This window comes from Mugil cephalus, chromosome 17, assembly GCF_022458985.1.
Source record: "Mugil cephalus isolate CIBA_MC_2020 chromosome 17, CIBA_Mcephalus_1.1, whole genome shotgun sequence".
In the NCBI taxonomy this organism is placed as follows: domain Eukaryota; kingdom Metazoa; phylum Chordata; class Actinopteri; order Mugiliformes; family Mugilidae; genus Mugil; species Mugil cephalus.
The window spans coordinates 19,447,243-19,464,027 of record NC_061786.1 but is presented as its reverse complement, the minus strand read 5'-3'; the positions used below and the strand labels follow the sequence as shown (position 1 = coordinate 19,464,027).

The following is a 16,785-nucleotide window of genomic DNA, read 5'->3' as shown; positions in this document are numbered from 1 at the left end:
AGCGGTTAGCATTAGCATTAACATGCAACAAAAATGTATTCTAACCCATAACATTATCCAGGCTGAAACTGATGATGCATTACATATTAATCTTATCTGTTATGAAGTGTTGTTGATTGTCTCACTCCAATACTTTCTTTTAATCACCAAAACCATCTATGACTGACTGTTGCTGGTATGTGACCAAAGTTCAAGTTAGTGTTTTTGTTTTTTTTCGGTTTGACGGCTAAAAATACAGCAAGACGTCATTTTCATGGTCAAAGGTGACAGTGTTCGTCGCAACCTTCACTCTGTTTTGCCTCCAGCTAACGTTGTGACGTCACAGGTCATGAAAGGGTCAATAATGTTTACGTGCAATACATTCCCAAACCTGCACTCTGTAGGAGATGTCGTCTCTCCGTACGGTGGAGATGGTGGGGTTGTGCTGCTGCGGGTAGTGGTGATGGTGGTGGTGCTGGCTGAGGGGGTCCGTCACGGTGCTGCACAGGCCGTCGTTGCCCAGGAGCCCCACCAGCGTGTGCCGTTTGCAGGGGGGGATGCTGTGGCTGGAGAGGGAGCCCGAGGGGCCGGAGGGGTCGGAGGTGGAGCCCAGCCGCAGCTGCAGGGACGTGGGGAGCGTGCGCAGGGACAGCTGGCTGGTGGAGGAGCGGCGGCAGGGCTCCAGGCCCGTGGTGGAGGTGCGCAGGGACGAGTGGCGGCTGCTGCTGTAGCGGTACGACGAGGACTGGCTGGCCACGGAGGCCCGGGCTGGGGAGTGGCGGACCAGACCCGACTGAACGGACTGGGAGCTCTGACTGGTGCCTGGAGGAGGAACAGGAAGATCACATGATTTATCAAAGAAGAGTAAAGCCACACTAGCTGCTGTGCAGCTGTACTTAAAACATATCCAAATGTTAACATCAGCAAGGTATAACATTAGATATTAATGAAATAATTTGCTTACAAGCACAAAATGAAAAACACAGCTGATTCTGTTGGGGATGATTAACTTGTTTAGTCATGAGGTGGACGAACTGTGACCAGGTGATGGCGCTGTAAAGTCAGTCACAGGGTTGTAAAAGTCATTAGAACATGAGTCTGTGTCCTAAATTTAGTGTCTAGCCACTTAATAGTTATTTAAATCTGGACCAAAATGGCAACTGAATGACCAGCACAGATTCCCCCAAGATCCAGACCCCAGCATGGCTACGAGGATGTTTAAGGAATTCTGATAAAGTTTAATATAAAACACATTTCTGCTCAGGTTACCACGACCCTGAAGAGTTTAACGGAGGTCATTTTTTGTTTTGCTTGTTTGAAGTCACAATGGATGCGGCCACATTCGTCCTCACCCAGAGCGTGTGGCTGGTACGAGTGAGGAGGGGCCGGCACAGAAGTGCCCCCGTGTGACACCGAGCTCTGCTGAGAGTCGCCGCCTCCCCCGTTCCCGCTGCCGCAGGACAAGCCGCCGGCATCCGAGTCCTCGATGTTCCCTCCGCTGTTGCAGCCCGCGCCGCAGCCTTTCCGCAACCTGAGAGAAAACCAAATCCTTAATAGTTTAAACGCATCAGCAACAACATTTACGAAATACACGCGCGAGGCGTCGACAACCACTACTACCGCCGCCTCCGACCTGTGCCAGGTGCTGACGACGAAGTTGCGGATGTTTCCGATGCTGATGGGGCCTCCCAGGATGTGCCCGAGCTGAGGGTGCGAGTTGCAGTAGGAGGTCGTCAGGGGGGAGACGTAGATCGGGTATCCGATGGGCTGGTCGCAGGAAGAGTTGATCATGTTTCGTAGAGCCTGCTTGGCGTTCTGGATGCTCCCGCGCTCCGGGTTTCTGTTTCTCAGGAACACCAGCTCCTGCTGCTGCCCCGCCCAGAGCCCTCGGACACATTCTTTGTTCACCTGCAGCAGAAGCGTTTTGAGGTTTTTTTTGTTAAATGCGACGGCTCAGACCTCGTGAACACCCGTGAACTGATGACCGAATCTGTTGCCCACCTTGATGACGCGGAAGCTGAGGTATCGTCGATTGAGCATGATGATTTTATACTCGTTGGTGCCTTCGTCCAGGACGTGGCGCAGGGCGAGGAGCGACTGGGCGTTGGACAGCACGGCGCTCCTCCAGGCGGGGTCGCCCTCGTGAGCGATGACCAGGTTCTGCTGGTGGGAGGAGATGGCCTCAAAAAGAACCGCCGGCTCATCGTACTCATCGGGGGACGTGAAGTGGTCCTGATGCAGGACAAAGAAATTAAATTTCACCTTGAGCATGAGGCTGAAACCAGTTCAGTCTCGACACCGCGTCACCTGCAGCTCCTCACCTGGTGCAGTTTCAGAGACATTCGGATTCCAGGTACCACGACTTTCCTGAGAAGTTCCATGTCTGCGAAGATCCACTCGTCTCGCACTGACGAGATGCGGAAGTCTCCTTTGAATAATGCATGAAGCCCGTAAAGGAAAGACTCCAGATTGCTGTGATGGGAAGGAGAAAGCAAAGACATAACAAACATTATTCACCACACGGACAGAAAGGACAGAAAAAAAAACAAAACACCTGAAGTGTATTTATGTCTACGCATGCTGAAAGTTGAACAGGAAACATTAACGGGATGAATGTCCCAATAAGTCCAGGCCCTCGTCTCGTTGCAGTTTGGCCTACATACAGAGAGACGGCAGCTCTCTCGGGTCTCGACACATGTGAACTCATTATAAAGATTACTAAATAACCTGGACATATGATGGGCTGCTGTTCCCAGAGCTCTCCTTCCGAGCACACACAGGCCGAAGCAGAGCAGCACCAGAGCCGAGTCTTTCTCGCTGTCCAGCGGCTGCAAAACAAAGAAGAGGAGACTCCTGAAATCGCATTTGGTGCCAACGTTTATCTAAAAGTCTTTAGTGTTCTGAACTCGTCTCAAAGACTCAACCCTTGGCTCCGACACTGCCTTTCTTAACTTATTAAAGAAAATGTCATCTGACGAACCAATGACGCAAGCACAGCATCCACTGCCTTTAAAGTTTGATTAAAATCAAACAGCTGGGAGGCATTTATTTTCATTGAAGATTTATGAACAATCATCTTCAGGCTGTTGGTCTCTTTTATCTTTCGTGAGAACTCGGTACACAAATAATCACTGCTATCATCAAAACTGTGAGGTGTCACATGAGATGACACGTTTCAATCATACACGACACACTGAATCAATGACATCTGTTTCTACTAAGTCTACTAGACTTGAAACCAGAGCCTGCCACGCAACAGTCATCTTCAGCTGTTCGACCAACAGAAAACTCCAGTCAGTACCTTGGCCCTTCTGGAGTTGCAGTACTGGATCCAGCCCAGGTAGACTCCACAGAAACTGTCCCTGGAGATGCCGGCGAGCCGATGGTCGTAGTCCTCGTCGATGTTGGGATTGAAGGTGGGGTCCAGGTCGACGTAGTTCCTCTCCCCACATCCCCGCAGGCCGTCCTTCATGGTCTCGTTAGCCAGCCACTCCTCCAGTTTAGGCGAGGCAATCACGTAATAGATGATGCCCTGAGTAAAGGCGGATCATTTCACAAATCATAGGTCTGGGGGGGTCCATGGAGGTACTGCAAAATCTTTGGTTGATTAGACATTTTACATATATATTTAACTAAATCTCTCCATCAGTTTGGGTCCTCGCTACAAGCGTCTGGTGTGATCCTACGAACCTTGACGTAGTAGGTGGTGAGGATGCGTCGGAGGTCGAACACCTGCAGCATGGAGGCGGCGCTGTTATCGGTGATGCTGTAGCCCTCCAGGACGTACTTGGTGACCAGGACCTCCCAGGCCAGCCAGCGCTGGCCGAAGGCAGCGTTGAAGGAGAGGATGTGGGGGAGGTGGCCCGGCTCGCAGCAGCAGCAGCCCTCGTCCTCCTCCACCCCTTCAGTGATGGCCTCCACTTCTCTCTGCTGGCAGTAAGTTCCTGGAGAGGGAAAAAAATCAGGAGGTTAACAGTGATACATGGACTCAAGTATGATCCAGTGCATGAAAACAGGCAGGTACAAAAGAGTTTTACGAACAATCAATCTGCAGATCTTTTACTTGAATAATATATCAATTATTCTGTCAATAAAATTAAAGAAAATAGTTTTCAGTTTTCTTCCCCTAAACTAAAAAGGTATTAGGACCATTCCACAAAACAAAAAAAGCTCCAATCCAAAAATGAATTTGCATGTGTGTTTAATAACTAAATATTGATTCATGGTTGGATCATTAATACTTTTAAACGCTGACTGAAAGAAGAAACTGTAAAAAGGTCGCGTGTAACAACACGTGGTGCGTTTCTAAAGTTGCTGACAGACTTGGTGATGAGTGTCATGCTCTGAGGAGTGTCTCTAATTCAGTAAAAAAAAAAGTCACATGCTCTTGGCAGCACTTTGCGTTTCAGCAGGTTTGTTGGGCAGCAGAGCTTCAGGACGGATTACTCAAACACATGAAGCGGCACTGAACACTCAGATAATGCAGGAGAACTGGTTGTTACTCCTTAGTTTATCATTTAAATCTGCACACTGGCAGAATAAGACTTGTAAATCTTATTATTTAACTTAGTTGCAAACAAAATCCCGGAGTTTCGCTGAATTTGTGCAAAATTTGGACACTGAAATTTGCATGGGCTTCAGGAGTATTTAAGACTCAGCACACTGCGTTAGTGACACTGACAGCAAATGTAAATAACTTTGTTCTACTCTTCTGGAGAACCATCTGGCAGGGACAGACTGCTTTCTCTACCCGTCGCTGCTCAAGGAGGTTTGCTCCTGCTCCAAAACATTTCTGCTGCATCACTTCCTGATATCCCAAACTACAGGTTGCACCAAGGGTCAAGAAAGTCATCGAGTTAATGTCGCATCAAATACATTCGCGGAGATAAAGGGAACGTGCATTAACCACCCGGTAGTTATGAAAACTACCAACTGAAACACAAACTTCTTCGCATGCGCGGAGACAATAAAACCTCCTCACCCCTGAACTCCAGCCCTCTGAGCTGAAAGGTGACCAGGCCGTTGCCGATCTCGATGAGGTGCACCAGAGCGTTCAGGTAGTCCGAGGCCAGAATGAAGCAGTCCCCGGTGCTGAAGTTTCCCCAGCGACCCAGGAGCAGGTCACCGCAGAGGCTGTGCTGCAGCGAGCGGGTCAGGTGCTCGTAGAAGATGGAGTTCAAGTTGTTGTCGTCTGAACCTGAGAAGGAAAAGGTTGGAAAACACAGTATGACATTAGTCATAGTCATCATTATTCATGAATATTTGGTTTGGGGGTCTATTTTATTCTTATTTTGCTTTTAGATGAAGATTAATGAGAGTTTAGCAAGTCATAGACTAGTTGTATGAACAGCTCCGCCAACATAAACAATGTCTTGTCCCTCACCTGGGTTTCTGTCGAGCTGAGAGGCCAGCCGAGTGTTAGAGTGATCCACTCTCTTAGTGCTGCGTAAATATCACACACGTTAGAAGCAGATTCGCACAGATTTCACATCATTAATAACTCTCCATCTGTTTCCTACTTGTAGTCTCTCTCCCAGAACTTGACGGGGCGGACATAGGAGGTGATGAAGATGGCACTTCCGAGGAAGGGGTTGAGGGGAGTGGAGAAGATCGCCGACACCACAGCCTGGACAAACAGCATGGCGGAGTCTGGCGGAGGCCTCGGGTCAAGGTCACTTAACAAGCAGACACCGTTTTCTACATGAGCTCGCACTTGGCTGAGACAGCACGTCACAAAAACCGTGTCAGTCACAAGTGATCTTTATCACATGCAGGATTTACAGCAGCGCTTTTTAGTGCTCCCAAGAAAGTGATGACTCAGAGTACAGTATGCCGTGTGCTGGAATAAACGGAGGCAGAGGGAGGATACGAGGCACAGCGAAGGGCTGAGCAAAGGCGTGAAAGGCTGATCCCCATGTGATCTGCCAGGGGGCGATGTAGGTGTAAACAAAGTGCAGCTTGTAGAACAGCTCCCACAACTGAGAAAGACATAAAGAGAGGGAACTCAATGAACACCAGTATCAATTACTTATAAGGTACTATATCATAAAAATACTGTTAATCTACAAATCTACAGTCAATCATGTATCACTCTCACCTTGCTGAAAACGATGGACATGAGGAAGAGGTCGAGCAGCAGCGTCTCGGACAGGTGGCGGTAGTCGAAGGTGAAGAAGAGGACGGTGAAGAGGATCGTCACGTACTGGTAGGTGGGACTGCTGTAGGAGGAACGGAGCAGCTTGAGGCCGGCCACTGTGATCATCAGTGCACCGACCCTGGAGCCAAATAAAAAACACAAAAACATCAACATCAACCATGAAAAACTTTATAATAAAGTGTTAGACACTGAAAAATGAAGGTAAAGAGACATTATTACTATTTCAGCGGTGCAGATGTTCAATAGCCAAATAACCAGGTAACACAGACAGATTTCTCAAGTATCTATCGACTAGTCAAAGATCAAATTAGCACAGAACATTTCGGTACAAATCTTGGACAGAATTCTCACTCTGTGTCGAGTCTCTTGGGGCTGGCGAGCTCTCTGGCGCTGCCACTCAGCTCGTTGAGGATGACGAGCGGATAGAGGACGTTCTTCTCCACAAACAGCAGCCACACGTGGAGCTTCTCGAACCACATCACGTGAGCCGCATCTGACAGAAGAGACGGGATCGGGATTCAGAGATACAACAACAACAAAAACAGTAACAAACAAAGAAAGTTTATGCGAAGGATGACTTTTCACTCATTTTTTTGCTTACCCCTGACTTCAAACTGATAGTACTCCTTGGTTTTGAGCAGGGGGTGGGAGAAGCAGTACCAGGGCAGCTGCTTTCGGACTTGGGGCAGCAGGTAGTGGGTGAGCAGCCCCACCGTCCCCAGCAGAGCATACAGGACGTAGCTGAGGAAAGGCTGAGGGGAGATGGAGATCAGTCAGGTAGTGATCAGATTTAAAACAGACAGAAGAACACAGAGGCATTTCCAGATTTTGTACTTTTTTGTGTATCTACCTCTACATATTTAAGCCCTTTTGTCCTTCATAATATATTTATTAAAGATATGCTCTGAATATGGCTCAGACTTTGACATTAAATAGAAATGTAACATTTTGATAGTTAAAAGTAGAGAGGACGCTCCTGACTTAAAATATGTACTGAGGTCAAATACATTATACGACTGAGGACCTGTCTGATCATAGGGACATGTACAGAAGCTTTTTGTCCTCCCATGGACACTGCCCACACTCTAAAAAAAAATGATGTGCTGGCTCAACATAAAAATTTGATGTAACAATTTGCATCGACATTGTTAAGTTACTTCAACTTAGCTAGTATCGAGTACGTGTCACGAGACTTTTCTAGTTAGGCCGACTCAATTACTTTAGTACAAGTAACACAATGTGCTTCGTCAGGGACGGGGTGGAATCGAAGAGCAAACCTTTCAGTTATTGGACGACTGCTCTACCTGCTGAGCTGCTGTATCAGAGAAAGCAGCAAATTACTCCTCCTAATTATTCTAACTATTACTTTCTAACTATTTCTTTTCCTTTCATTCTACTCAAAAATGTCCATGAAAACTGTTACTTTATTTATTTAGTACGATACCTTATTTATGCAAGTCAGAATCAATGTTAAGTCGTGCTAACTGAACACACCTCTATGTTGAATAAAGGCAGAAATATCAGTTGAAAATTCATGTACCTTTGAGTTGAGACTGTTTAATTTATTTTCAGTTAGACCAACGCGTTAAATTAAGTTATCAACTTATTATAATATATACACATAACAAACTTATTTTTTATGCAGAAAAAGCTTTTGAGCTACTTTTTAGAGCTTTACAGAAAAAACAGCAGCATATGAAAACTGAATGTAGCACATAATGACGGTATGAGGCCGTTACTGAAGGTGTCATGATGATGAAGAGCAAATAAACCACTTGTCAGTGTTGGTGCATCCACCTCTCCTGGTGTGCTGAGGAAGCTCATGTTCAGATATATGTGCAGACTGTCTGAGTCACTGAACAGCTTTGATAAAACTGTTTCTATACCTGTAGCGCTATGAACACTGTGCTGACGTGGATGGCGAAGTAAAGGACAGCAATGACCACGCAGACGATCAGGTCAGACTGCAGACGCTCATTCTGGATTTGAAAAAAACAGAAAATAATAATAAATTAAAAAAAAAAAAACATGTGGGAAGAAAAATAATCATCTCATTAAAACTGAAGAAAAAAAAAAAAGAAGAAGAATAAACCAGTAAACTCACCACTGACGCCTTGAGCTTTTCTGGCAGAGGGTCCTGTACTTCTGACAGAGGGTCCTCTGGATTCTTATCTTTTAAATTAGGCAAAATCTTGGACTGAATCAGTGAGCTGTTAAGCAAGAAGCAAGAGAACATTAGTTGGTCTAAATACCATCAATCTCCTGCAGGTGATTTATCTCAGATCAAACTGTTAACACTACAGCCTTGTGGTGAATCAGTTTTAAACTATTTGGACCGAACATTTCAGAATCAACTCGTGTCTGATATAATCTGCTGAGCACGTACGGGCACCGAAGTCACAGACAATTCTTTAATGGTGATTTCTGTCTTGCGGACGAGGGCCAAGCAGTTAATTGAAAACATTTCCTTTTGATGACCCGTTTTTGCCGACTCGAGTGCCAGATGGGCGAGTCCGACGCGTCCGGCCGTAAGAGCCAGATGTTTCCAATGAGAGAAGTGTTTGAAAGTTCAGCGTTTGTTTCTGTGAGCAGTCGCCCACGGTCCAGATAATAAAAAGCACATCGCACGGAGGTGTGTGGCGGCAGCTCATTAAACTCACATGAGGACGGACGGGTCGCCGCTCTGCCGGCTCAGGTGGTAGGACACTGCCACCAAGAGGCCGCAGAACACGGAAAATAACACGGGGATGTGATGAGGCTCCCAGGTCTCCTAACAACGAAAAGGTTTATATCAGTCATATCGTGGACATAATGGTAAAGAGGACGTCTGGCATGTTAGCATGAAGTTACTATAATGACATTTGGGGAGCAGCAGATTCTAAAAAACCTGGCTTAATTATTTTATACATGTTTCTGGTACTGGAATCAGTAAATAACAGCAATCTAAGTTTAATAAAGTGGTAAAAGAATAAAATTAATGTCATTGTCTGAGAGGTTGATTTCCTGGAAACCAGGTTCTCTAACATCATTAAAGCAGCAGTGTAGAGGGTATGCATGTGACGTCACAGTCAGCAAAGTCTCCATGGTTACGGCCACTCACTGGCAAAAAAGTGAGAGTGGAGCATTAAGATTAGCAGCATTAATTTGAATTATAGGCTTTAATAGCATCTAAATTGTAAAATCATGTTTTTTTTAAAAAGGTGAAGGCAACAGATCTGAAAAGCAGTCAGATATATTTTTACAGAAATCTCTGACTGCCAATGAACAGAGAAGTAAATGGATTGTTGTATTACGAAGAAACAACTGGAATCCAGGCACAGAAACCTGGTGCTGTGGTTCACATTTTGTGTCCGATAATATTAATTTATGCTGTATTTTTTGACAAAGTCATACCTTTAGTTACTTAAGTTACGTTCTACAGGGCTGTCAGATAAGTTTGTGGATGTTGTTGTTTTCTATTTCAGTTCCAGCAATTATCAATAAAAAAAAACATCTAGTAGATGCTACAGTATCGTATGGCTAACGTTACTTCTCAGTGAAGCTCTTAGTGTTAGCATCTTTTATTTAGCTACATTTTTCACAACTGACATGACCTAAAACTAACTGAAACTGAAGCTAATCCACTTTTCCAAATCCACACTAGTTCACACGGATCATTGTCGAGTTCAACTGCTTAACTTGGTTTGATAATCCACATTTTTCCTGCTCTCGCTGTATTTACTGATACATTTCACCACGTTTTTGACACTCAGGGGTGCGTGGCTCCTGACAGCAATGACATCAATACATACCCTCACCTGAGACATTTCTGTCTTGACACACTCTCGGGGTCTTACAGGTTTATAATTCTGTGATTAAAGTCACCTTAGTGGGGTTTGCTCTCACCTTCAGGGCTCCGTAGCAGAAGCCGTAAAGCAGAGCGACCGTCACGATGCTGCGCAGGATGCTGTACAGCGCCGACAGTAGGCTCGTGGAGGCTGCACAGAGCACAGAGAGAATGCCAACAATGAGAGCGCTCAAACTGACAGGCACCGGGCCCGGCAGAATGCTGATCAGCACTCTGACCTGTCACGAAGCCTGCCATAACACAATGTATAACGTGTAACAACGTGCGTTGAGTGCGCGTTGTCTCGTCGCGCAGAGGTCAAGGGCGCCCCTGCGGAGACGCTGCGCATCTACAAGTGGCTCACCGTTGCCCCCGAACACATGGATGTCCAGCTGCTCAAAGAGGTACATGACGAACGTGTTGACTTGTGGCAGCAGCCCCACGAAGAAGATGATGGGAAAACACAGAGTGAAGACTGCAAGGAGACGAACGCAACATGACAGTAGTGTGACAAAAATTAAACACCCGGCTTACTACAAACGCTACTGGTTCATTCTGGTGCACAGTGACACGTCCCCGGGGCAACAGCAGCAATAACTGTTGACTACTGTTCGATGAAAGGAGGTTTTAATATTTAATAACTAAATAAAACATTCCGTCAGGACTGCGTGGATGTGGTTTCAGCAGGAAGTTGCCAGCGGCTATCCTCAGATCTGTGATTTAAATACATCTGTCTACACACTTCACACACACACAAACAAGAAAAAAACAAAACACACAACAAAGCTCTCATGTGACATAAAACTATTAGAAAATCCTGAGTCCAAGGATTGATATTAAGAAGCTGATCGAGCTTTCAGGGCCATTAAAGTTTAAAGTTGAGTCATTTAAAGTTTTATTAAGCACTTAAATCTCCACTAAGACCTTCATGATTATAAACCAGAATTTCTGCATCCACGGTTCTTTCTGGGACATTTTACCGTATCCTTTGCATTATTCCAATAACATTTTTTTTTGTACCTTTATTTTGAAAAGCTCTATGCAACAAAAGCTTGTTTATTAATATTGCATAAAAAAGCCACAAGGAAGTGTACGTACCTATGACAAGATCCCTGGCTGAGGTGAGCACCAGGGAGCTGGTGAGCGCGACGCCGTACAGGGTGAAACGGGAGGAAGTGGTCCTCAGGCTGCCGTAGTGCAGCAGCCAAATGAGGCCACAGCACAGGCAGAAGTAGACAGGCCGGCTGTATGCTATGATACGATTATGGCCCTGCAGGGACAAGGGGAAAGTGACACAAACGGCTCGTTATTGAAGCTTGGTTTAATACAGCTGAATATTCAGAAGATAATCATCGACACGTTCTCCAAGCGTATTTTACTTTTTAGATTAAAAATGGCTGTCGTCCTTGTTGCAAGATAAATTCTACAGTATCAAAGATGTGTGCACATTCTCAATGCAACGCTTACACTGTCTAGCAATAATTATCCCTCCAGAAAATATTAATTCAATGGCATCAGTGTCATATGAGCCCTGGGGAGAGTGACACAGGTATAACCAAAAATAGCTTCCAGTGTAAGGTTTCATGTCTGCAGTGAGTGGGTTTGCAACCCAAGAGGCCACCAGCTGCTTTTCTTTTTCCCCCAAAGGAAGCACTGACAGTTTACGTGTCAACAATCACGTTAAATAGACCGTCTTCTTTTCTTTTCTTTTTTTTTTTTTTTTTTTCCACAGTGTGGAGTAAAGCGTAGGGAAAAAAAAGTCCTTGAGGTGCTATGAGGGAACGGAAAAGGGGACGACACAAGGGGGGGAGGGAGGGAGGGAGGGAGGGAGGGAGAGGCGAGGAAGATACAAAGAGTGAAGAGAGTGAGCTGTGGTCTAAACTCTGACCAGCTATTTAAAGCGTGTGCCTGCAGCTGAGTAAGAGCTGCATTAATAAAAGACGCCGTTTCAGAGCGGCCTACTGATGCAAGGGAGGGAGGAACACACACACGCTCACAGGGGAAAAAGCAACATTGTTTTTCAGAACCACGACTATCAAGAAAAACAACTGAATAACTTCAGTTCGTATCACAACTGTAGCCAAACTCATCTACCTTTAAAAATAATTTTAAAAAATGTATAAATAATATTTACTTACATGTCGAGGAGAAGAGGAGTCTGGTTGAACACTCTGTTAATAAGGAGAAGACAAAAGACATGTAAATTCACTGCATTTATTAAAATCTTTTTTAAAACTTCAAACATTCCCCTAAAGACATACCACACTTTCTTTACTGGTGTGCCAAAACACATGATAGCAGTTTTTCAATTGCTTCTTTGTGACAGTTTCACCTTGTAGGGGTGAGTCTAACAACATCACGCTGTTAGTGCGAGCGCTCACCTTAAGTAAGGAATACTGGCAACTTGCAATGACAAGGCAGAACTGAAAGACCCAGATGTCGGTGAAGAAACCGTGGACGAGCAGCACTGAACCCAGGAAGGCCACGAGGACAGCCAGCACCACCGCCAGCATGTTCTCTAAAACCTCACGGTTCCTGTAACACAAGAAGAAGTCAACCACATTCAGACAAACTCACTTTCACTAATGCTTACTATCCTTAGCAGGCCTGAAAATCATTTAGACGCAAGAAGAAAGGTAGGTCAGCAGGTAAAATACATTAAATTATACTGACAGCATAACTGACCACACTACGATTTTGTAGGAATCGAAGCCAAGCTTCCAACCCATGCAATACAAAAGGATATTATCAATCCTATCATTCACTTGCAGATGTGGTCTTCCTTCTTGGTGCTGGTGCTAAGCTTGCAGCTGCATTTTCAATGCGTTGCAGACAAGACAAAGCGGCTTGGCTTACTCCCACATGAAGGGAATTACGGTAATTACGACAAGAAGAGATAAAAGCCTCTGAACCCTTAACAAGTGGAATGATTTTAATTTTGCAATAGGCGTAACAATGGGGTTGATTTGCTTGTTGGATGGCAAACTGTATACATACATACATGACAATGAAACAGGGCCTAGAGAAGAACCTTGTGGAACACCACAAAAGAATAGGCACAGGATAAGTAACAAAAATATTCACAACACACATTACAAGATGTATCTTAAGATGTATCTTAACAACTGGGGTTTTACTATAGCTCTCCCATTTTCTTTAAGGTTTATTTTGGTCCCAGGCCACATATTCATCTTTATATCTGAGGAAAAATGCCACACTATTTTGACTAAAATTAAGTAATATGGTTGCCTCTAAAGTTGTAAAACCTTGTTGTCATTAAGGAGAGAGACACTACAACACTTGCAGGCTCAGGTGGAGACCAACTCTAAAATACTACTAGTATACTAGTAAGGCATGGGACATAATTTCCTGTTCAAATTAGTGTTGAACCCTACTCCTACTACCCATAGAACCCTACAGGCACTTGCAGATCATGTTGCTGTTTAATTAATAAAGTACAGAATTTTTTAACGCTCACCTGTCAAAAAGTGCTAGCAGAGTGAGCCGGTCAAAGTGCAGGCCGACCCACAGGTAGGGAAGAAGCCACAAGCGGTAGTACTGCTTGGCTTTGCCAGCAGCAGTGGAGGCTGCAGTGTCCTCTTGTCCCAGTGGAGCATCCTGGAGCTCTGGGCTTAGGTCTCCGTCTTGCTGCTCCAGCAGCTCTGGGTCCATTGTCAGCAAACGGTTTAGACGAATCTGAGGGAGGGAGATCTGCCCCAGAGTCAGTGAAACTTATCTGTGCTGCCTTTAGAGAAATGATACAACTCAAACTGTCCAATATGGTTTTAAATTAAATATTATCACCGTAAATATTAGATTACCGTACGAAAACAGAAAGAAAAGTCCGACTCAGTACTACATTCTTTCTCTAAATCCAAATGACAGTGCTTGGTTTTGGCTGAAAGACTGGATATAGACTGCACCACCACCACATTCACATCCACTCCAAGACATCTGGATTCTCACTGCTGAAATGGTTAAACATCTAGCAAGCATGACAACCAGATCAGATATAACGAGATACAACCAGTTTAAATTTGTCCAGGAGCCAACTGGTCATTACTGTAGTTATTTTAAAAATGGTATAATCTGATGTGTTTTTGGTCTGAGTCCAGAAAACGAGAAGCCAATGCAACAAGAAAGCTAAATTTAACTCACATGAATTCCAAAAATAATATGCAGATATATGTAAAAAAAAAAAAACTCGTGCTCTTGCACACACAACAAGAGCTCACTGGTTATGTACTCACCAGGTCATGAGGATAGAAGCGAACTGAGGTAGAACTGGAGAGGTGGGAGTCAGTATCCCTGCAGGGTATAACATAAAATGAGAACACAGATCCAAAAGCATCCACTGCACCTACTGTATTAAAATCATGACTTCCTTTCTTGACGACCTCAAACAGAGCAGTCAATAGGCTATTCACTTAGCTGTGAAAGGAAACCCAACCCTACAGTACAAAAGCAAGGGTTCCATTAAAAAACTCTCAACTAACTGGAGCTTAAAGGAAACTGACTGCACAAACACTGGCATACCCTGTAATAACATCTCAAGAAGAGATCAGGTAACTAATTGGACAAATTATGATCAGTAGCCACTAGGCCATGTGCTACGCTGTCCACACCATTAAATATAATCATTACAATCTTGGTAACACTGCTTATTTGCTCTTTTAACAAGATTTGATGAAAAGGTTAGGATTACCATCAGTATCCACAACTAATTCAGCTTCACACAAACAGGCTAGAGGGGCTCCTATATAAAAGTATTAATTCACCTACAAGACTAATTAGCTTTTGATAATTCTGAACAAAAACCTCAGTTTTATATTAAGAATTAAGTGTCAGTGTTCGTATTCAATTCTCAGTAAGAAAGCAAAATAGCGCATTTCACTAAATGTCAAACTCTTCCCATGAATGAAAGAAATTAATATTTTTATGGCTGTGAGTCATCGGTGGAATAAGAAAGAAAAAAATGTGATCAATCATAATAGATTTCAATCACATAAAACAAAAGAAAAAATGTTTATTCGATTCAGATCTCGTGACAAAGTGAACCACAAAAAACAAAACTTGAATGGGACCCAATATGGAACCTTGTGGTGCTCCAGTAAATACCTGTTTATTCCTACTCAGTAACATTATTTAAATTGAGTATGTTTAACACTACTGCAGGATCAAGTTCTATATCATGATATATAAAACCAAACAGGCATGACAGCAATCAGAGGGTTTAATGTTACCATGTGAAATCCCTCTAAACAAATAAGGAGAATTATCAGACTAACCATATGTTATTGGAGGCTCGTCTGGTTGCAGGTTCAAAATTGACCAGGGACATATCACATCCACCGGCCTCATATAAGGAGGGGGTGAGCTTTCCTGGAGAAACACAACACACACACACAAAAAAAGAACAGAAGCACATTCAGTCTAAGGAAATGACAAACAGAGACGGGCTTCGCCTGTGAGAATAATTTCATTAAACTACATGGCTATATACAGACAATTAGATGGCTTTGGCAATATTGCAGTGTTCATCTGAGGTAATAAAATTATTGAGTGAAAGTGCCTCCTCCCAAAGACGCTGTAAACAACCAAGTCATTTCCTGCTCATCTTGAAAACCTGTCAGGTGGATCAAGTTCAGTAGTACAAGTTAAAAAAAAAAGGAGGATATTAATGTAGTGCTCGTGAAACTTGTCAACTACACTGAAAACTTACACTTAAACTTAACGTTTAAATGGGTATTATATTTAAAAAAAAATTCCTTCAATACTGCATCATTCCTGGAAGTATCAGGAGAAATACAGAGTGTCGTCATGGCAACACTTTCCCAGCTCGCTTAATGAAACCTTGATTGCAATCCAAATTATTGAATGTAAAGTAATAGTGCGGTTATTAAAATATTCAGGAACAATCTGAGGTTATCGTGAAGTTACAAATCAAAGAGTATGGCAAAGAGAAATGGAACATGGAAAATGTTTCCAGTCTCCAAGTGCTATTTTTGGTAGAAGTCCCGATTTCTGTTGACAGGGTAGTTTGTGCAACAGAAAATTGACTTTTCTACTTATTTAAGTACATTTGATGAAGACATGAAATGTTGCGCAATGTCTTTGTTATGAGGAAATTGTCACAGCAACATGAAAGAAGGAAGGAAGGAATGTAGAAGGTGTTCATTAAAGCCACATCCTCTCAGTATTACATGACATAAAATCTCGCAAAAATATGAGGTTTCAACACCTAAGGTTACGAGTACAGCAACACACACTCAGACACACTAGCAAGCCATTCATTCCCGTTCAAAGTATGTATAACGGCTCCTAAGAAGCATCTAGTTTTTTCCCCACATAGCACTGCCATCATGAGATAACAGTGAAACATGCTTATGTACAGGCATCAACAGCAATCAGTGACACTCTCTCGTCAGCACCAGGGGTGGGAATGCACTACGCTATGAGCGGAGGTTAACATCAACATCCAAGTGAGGTCAAGTATCGGCTGCAGACACAATATCACAGACAGAAATAAATGGAGCATGGGTAATGTTGCTGAGCTTTGACTGATTATGACAGTCCACCGACTGTGGATAATAAGCGCTCCGCTGTGACTGAATGCGGCGATGATATTCGTGACCAGCTCCCTTCGAACTATTTTCAAACCATCAAAGCGACTGCAGCAACTTTCCAACCGAAGCATATAAAACCAGAGCAAGACGGCCAAGTCTTATGACAGATCTGTCGCCTCTCCAGTCCAGCACACTCCCACAATAAGATGTGTTTTTTTTTTTTTTAAATCTTAGCAGATCAGCTCTCTTTGCGTACT

General features: G+C 43.9%; 1 protein-coding gene across 5 annotated transcripts in view; it reads right to left on the bottom strand.

Annotated features, from left to right (window-relative positions):
* Positions 1-16,785, bottom strand: part of pcnx1 (pecanex 1) — a 32,651-nt gene that overhangs the window by 2,559 nt on the left and 13,307 nt on the right. For 2 of the 5 annotated variants that reach the window (XM_047610728.1, XM_047610730.1), the window contains 26 exons: positions 15,251-15,344; positions 14,213-14,270; positions 13,441-13,673; positions 12,344-12,497; positions 12,101-12,133; positions 11,061-11,232; positions 10,327-10,437; positions 10,022-10,113; positions 8,797-8,906; positions 8,241-8,346; positions 8,023-8,115; positions 6,738-6,888; positions 6,488-6,629; positions 6,077-6,254; positions 5,849-5,957; positions 5,499-5,628; positions 5,363-5,421; positions 4,961-5,176; positions 3,670-3,923; positions 3,281-3,511; positions 2,707-2,807; positions 2,301-2,451; positions 1,981-2,211; positions 1,613-1,887; positions 1,332-1,510; positions 371-801 (listed from right to left, as the gene is read on the bottom strand). In XM_047610728.1, coding sequence (XP_047466684.1) covers positions 371-801; positions 1,332-1,510; positions 1,613-1,887; positions 1,981-2,211; positions 2,301-2,451; positions 2,707-2,807; positions 3,281-3,511; positions 3,670-3,923; positions 4,961-5,176; positions 5,363-5,421; positions 5,499-5,628; positions 5,849-5,957; positions 6,077-6,254; positions 6,488-6,629; positions 6,738-6,888; positions 8,023-8,115; positions 8,241-8,346; positions 8,797-8,906; positions 10,022-10,113; positions 10,327-10,437; positions 11,061-11,232; positions 12,101-12,133; positions 12,344-12,497; positions 13,441-13,673; positions 14,213-14,270; positions 15,251-15,344 — 4,094 coding nt within the window. Of the gene's footprint in view, positions 1-370; positions 802-1,331; positions 1,888-1,980; positions 2,212-2,300; positions 2,452-2,706; positions 2,808-3,280; positions 3,512-3,669; positions 3,924-4,960; positions 5,177-5,362; positions 5,422-5,498; positions 5,629-5,848; positions 5,958-6,076; positions 6,255-6,487; positions 6,630-6,737; positions 6,889-8,022; positions 8,116-8,240; positions 8,347-8,796; positions 8,907-10,021; positions 10,114-10,326; positions 10,438-11,060; positions 11,233-12,100; positions 12,134-12,343; positions 12,498-13,440; positions 13,674-14,212; positions 14,271-15,250; positions 15,345-16,785 lie in introns of all 5 variants that reach the window. The other 3 variants (XM_047610729.1, XM_047610731.1, XM_047610727.1) reach the window with 2 other exon arrangements.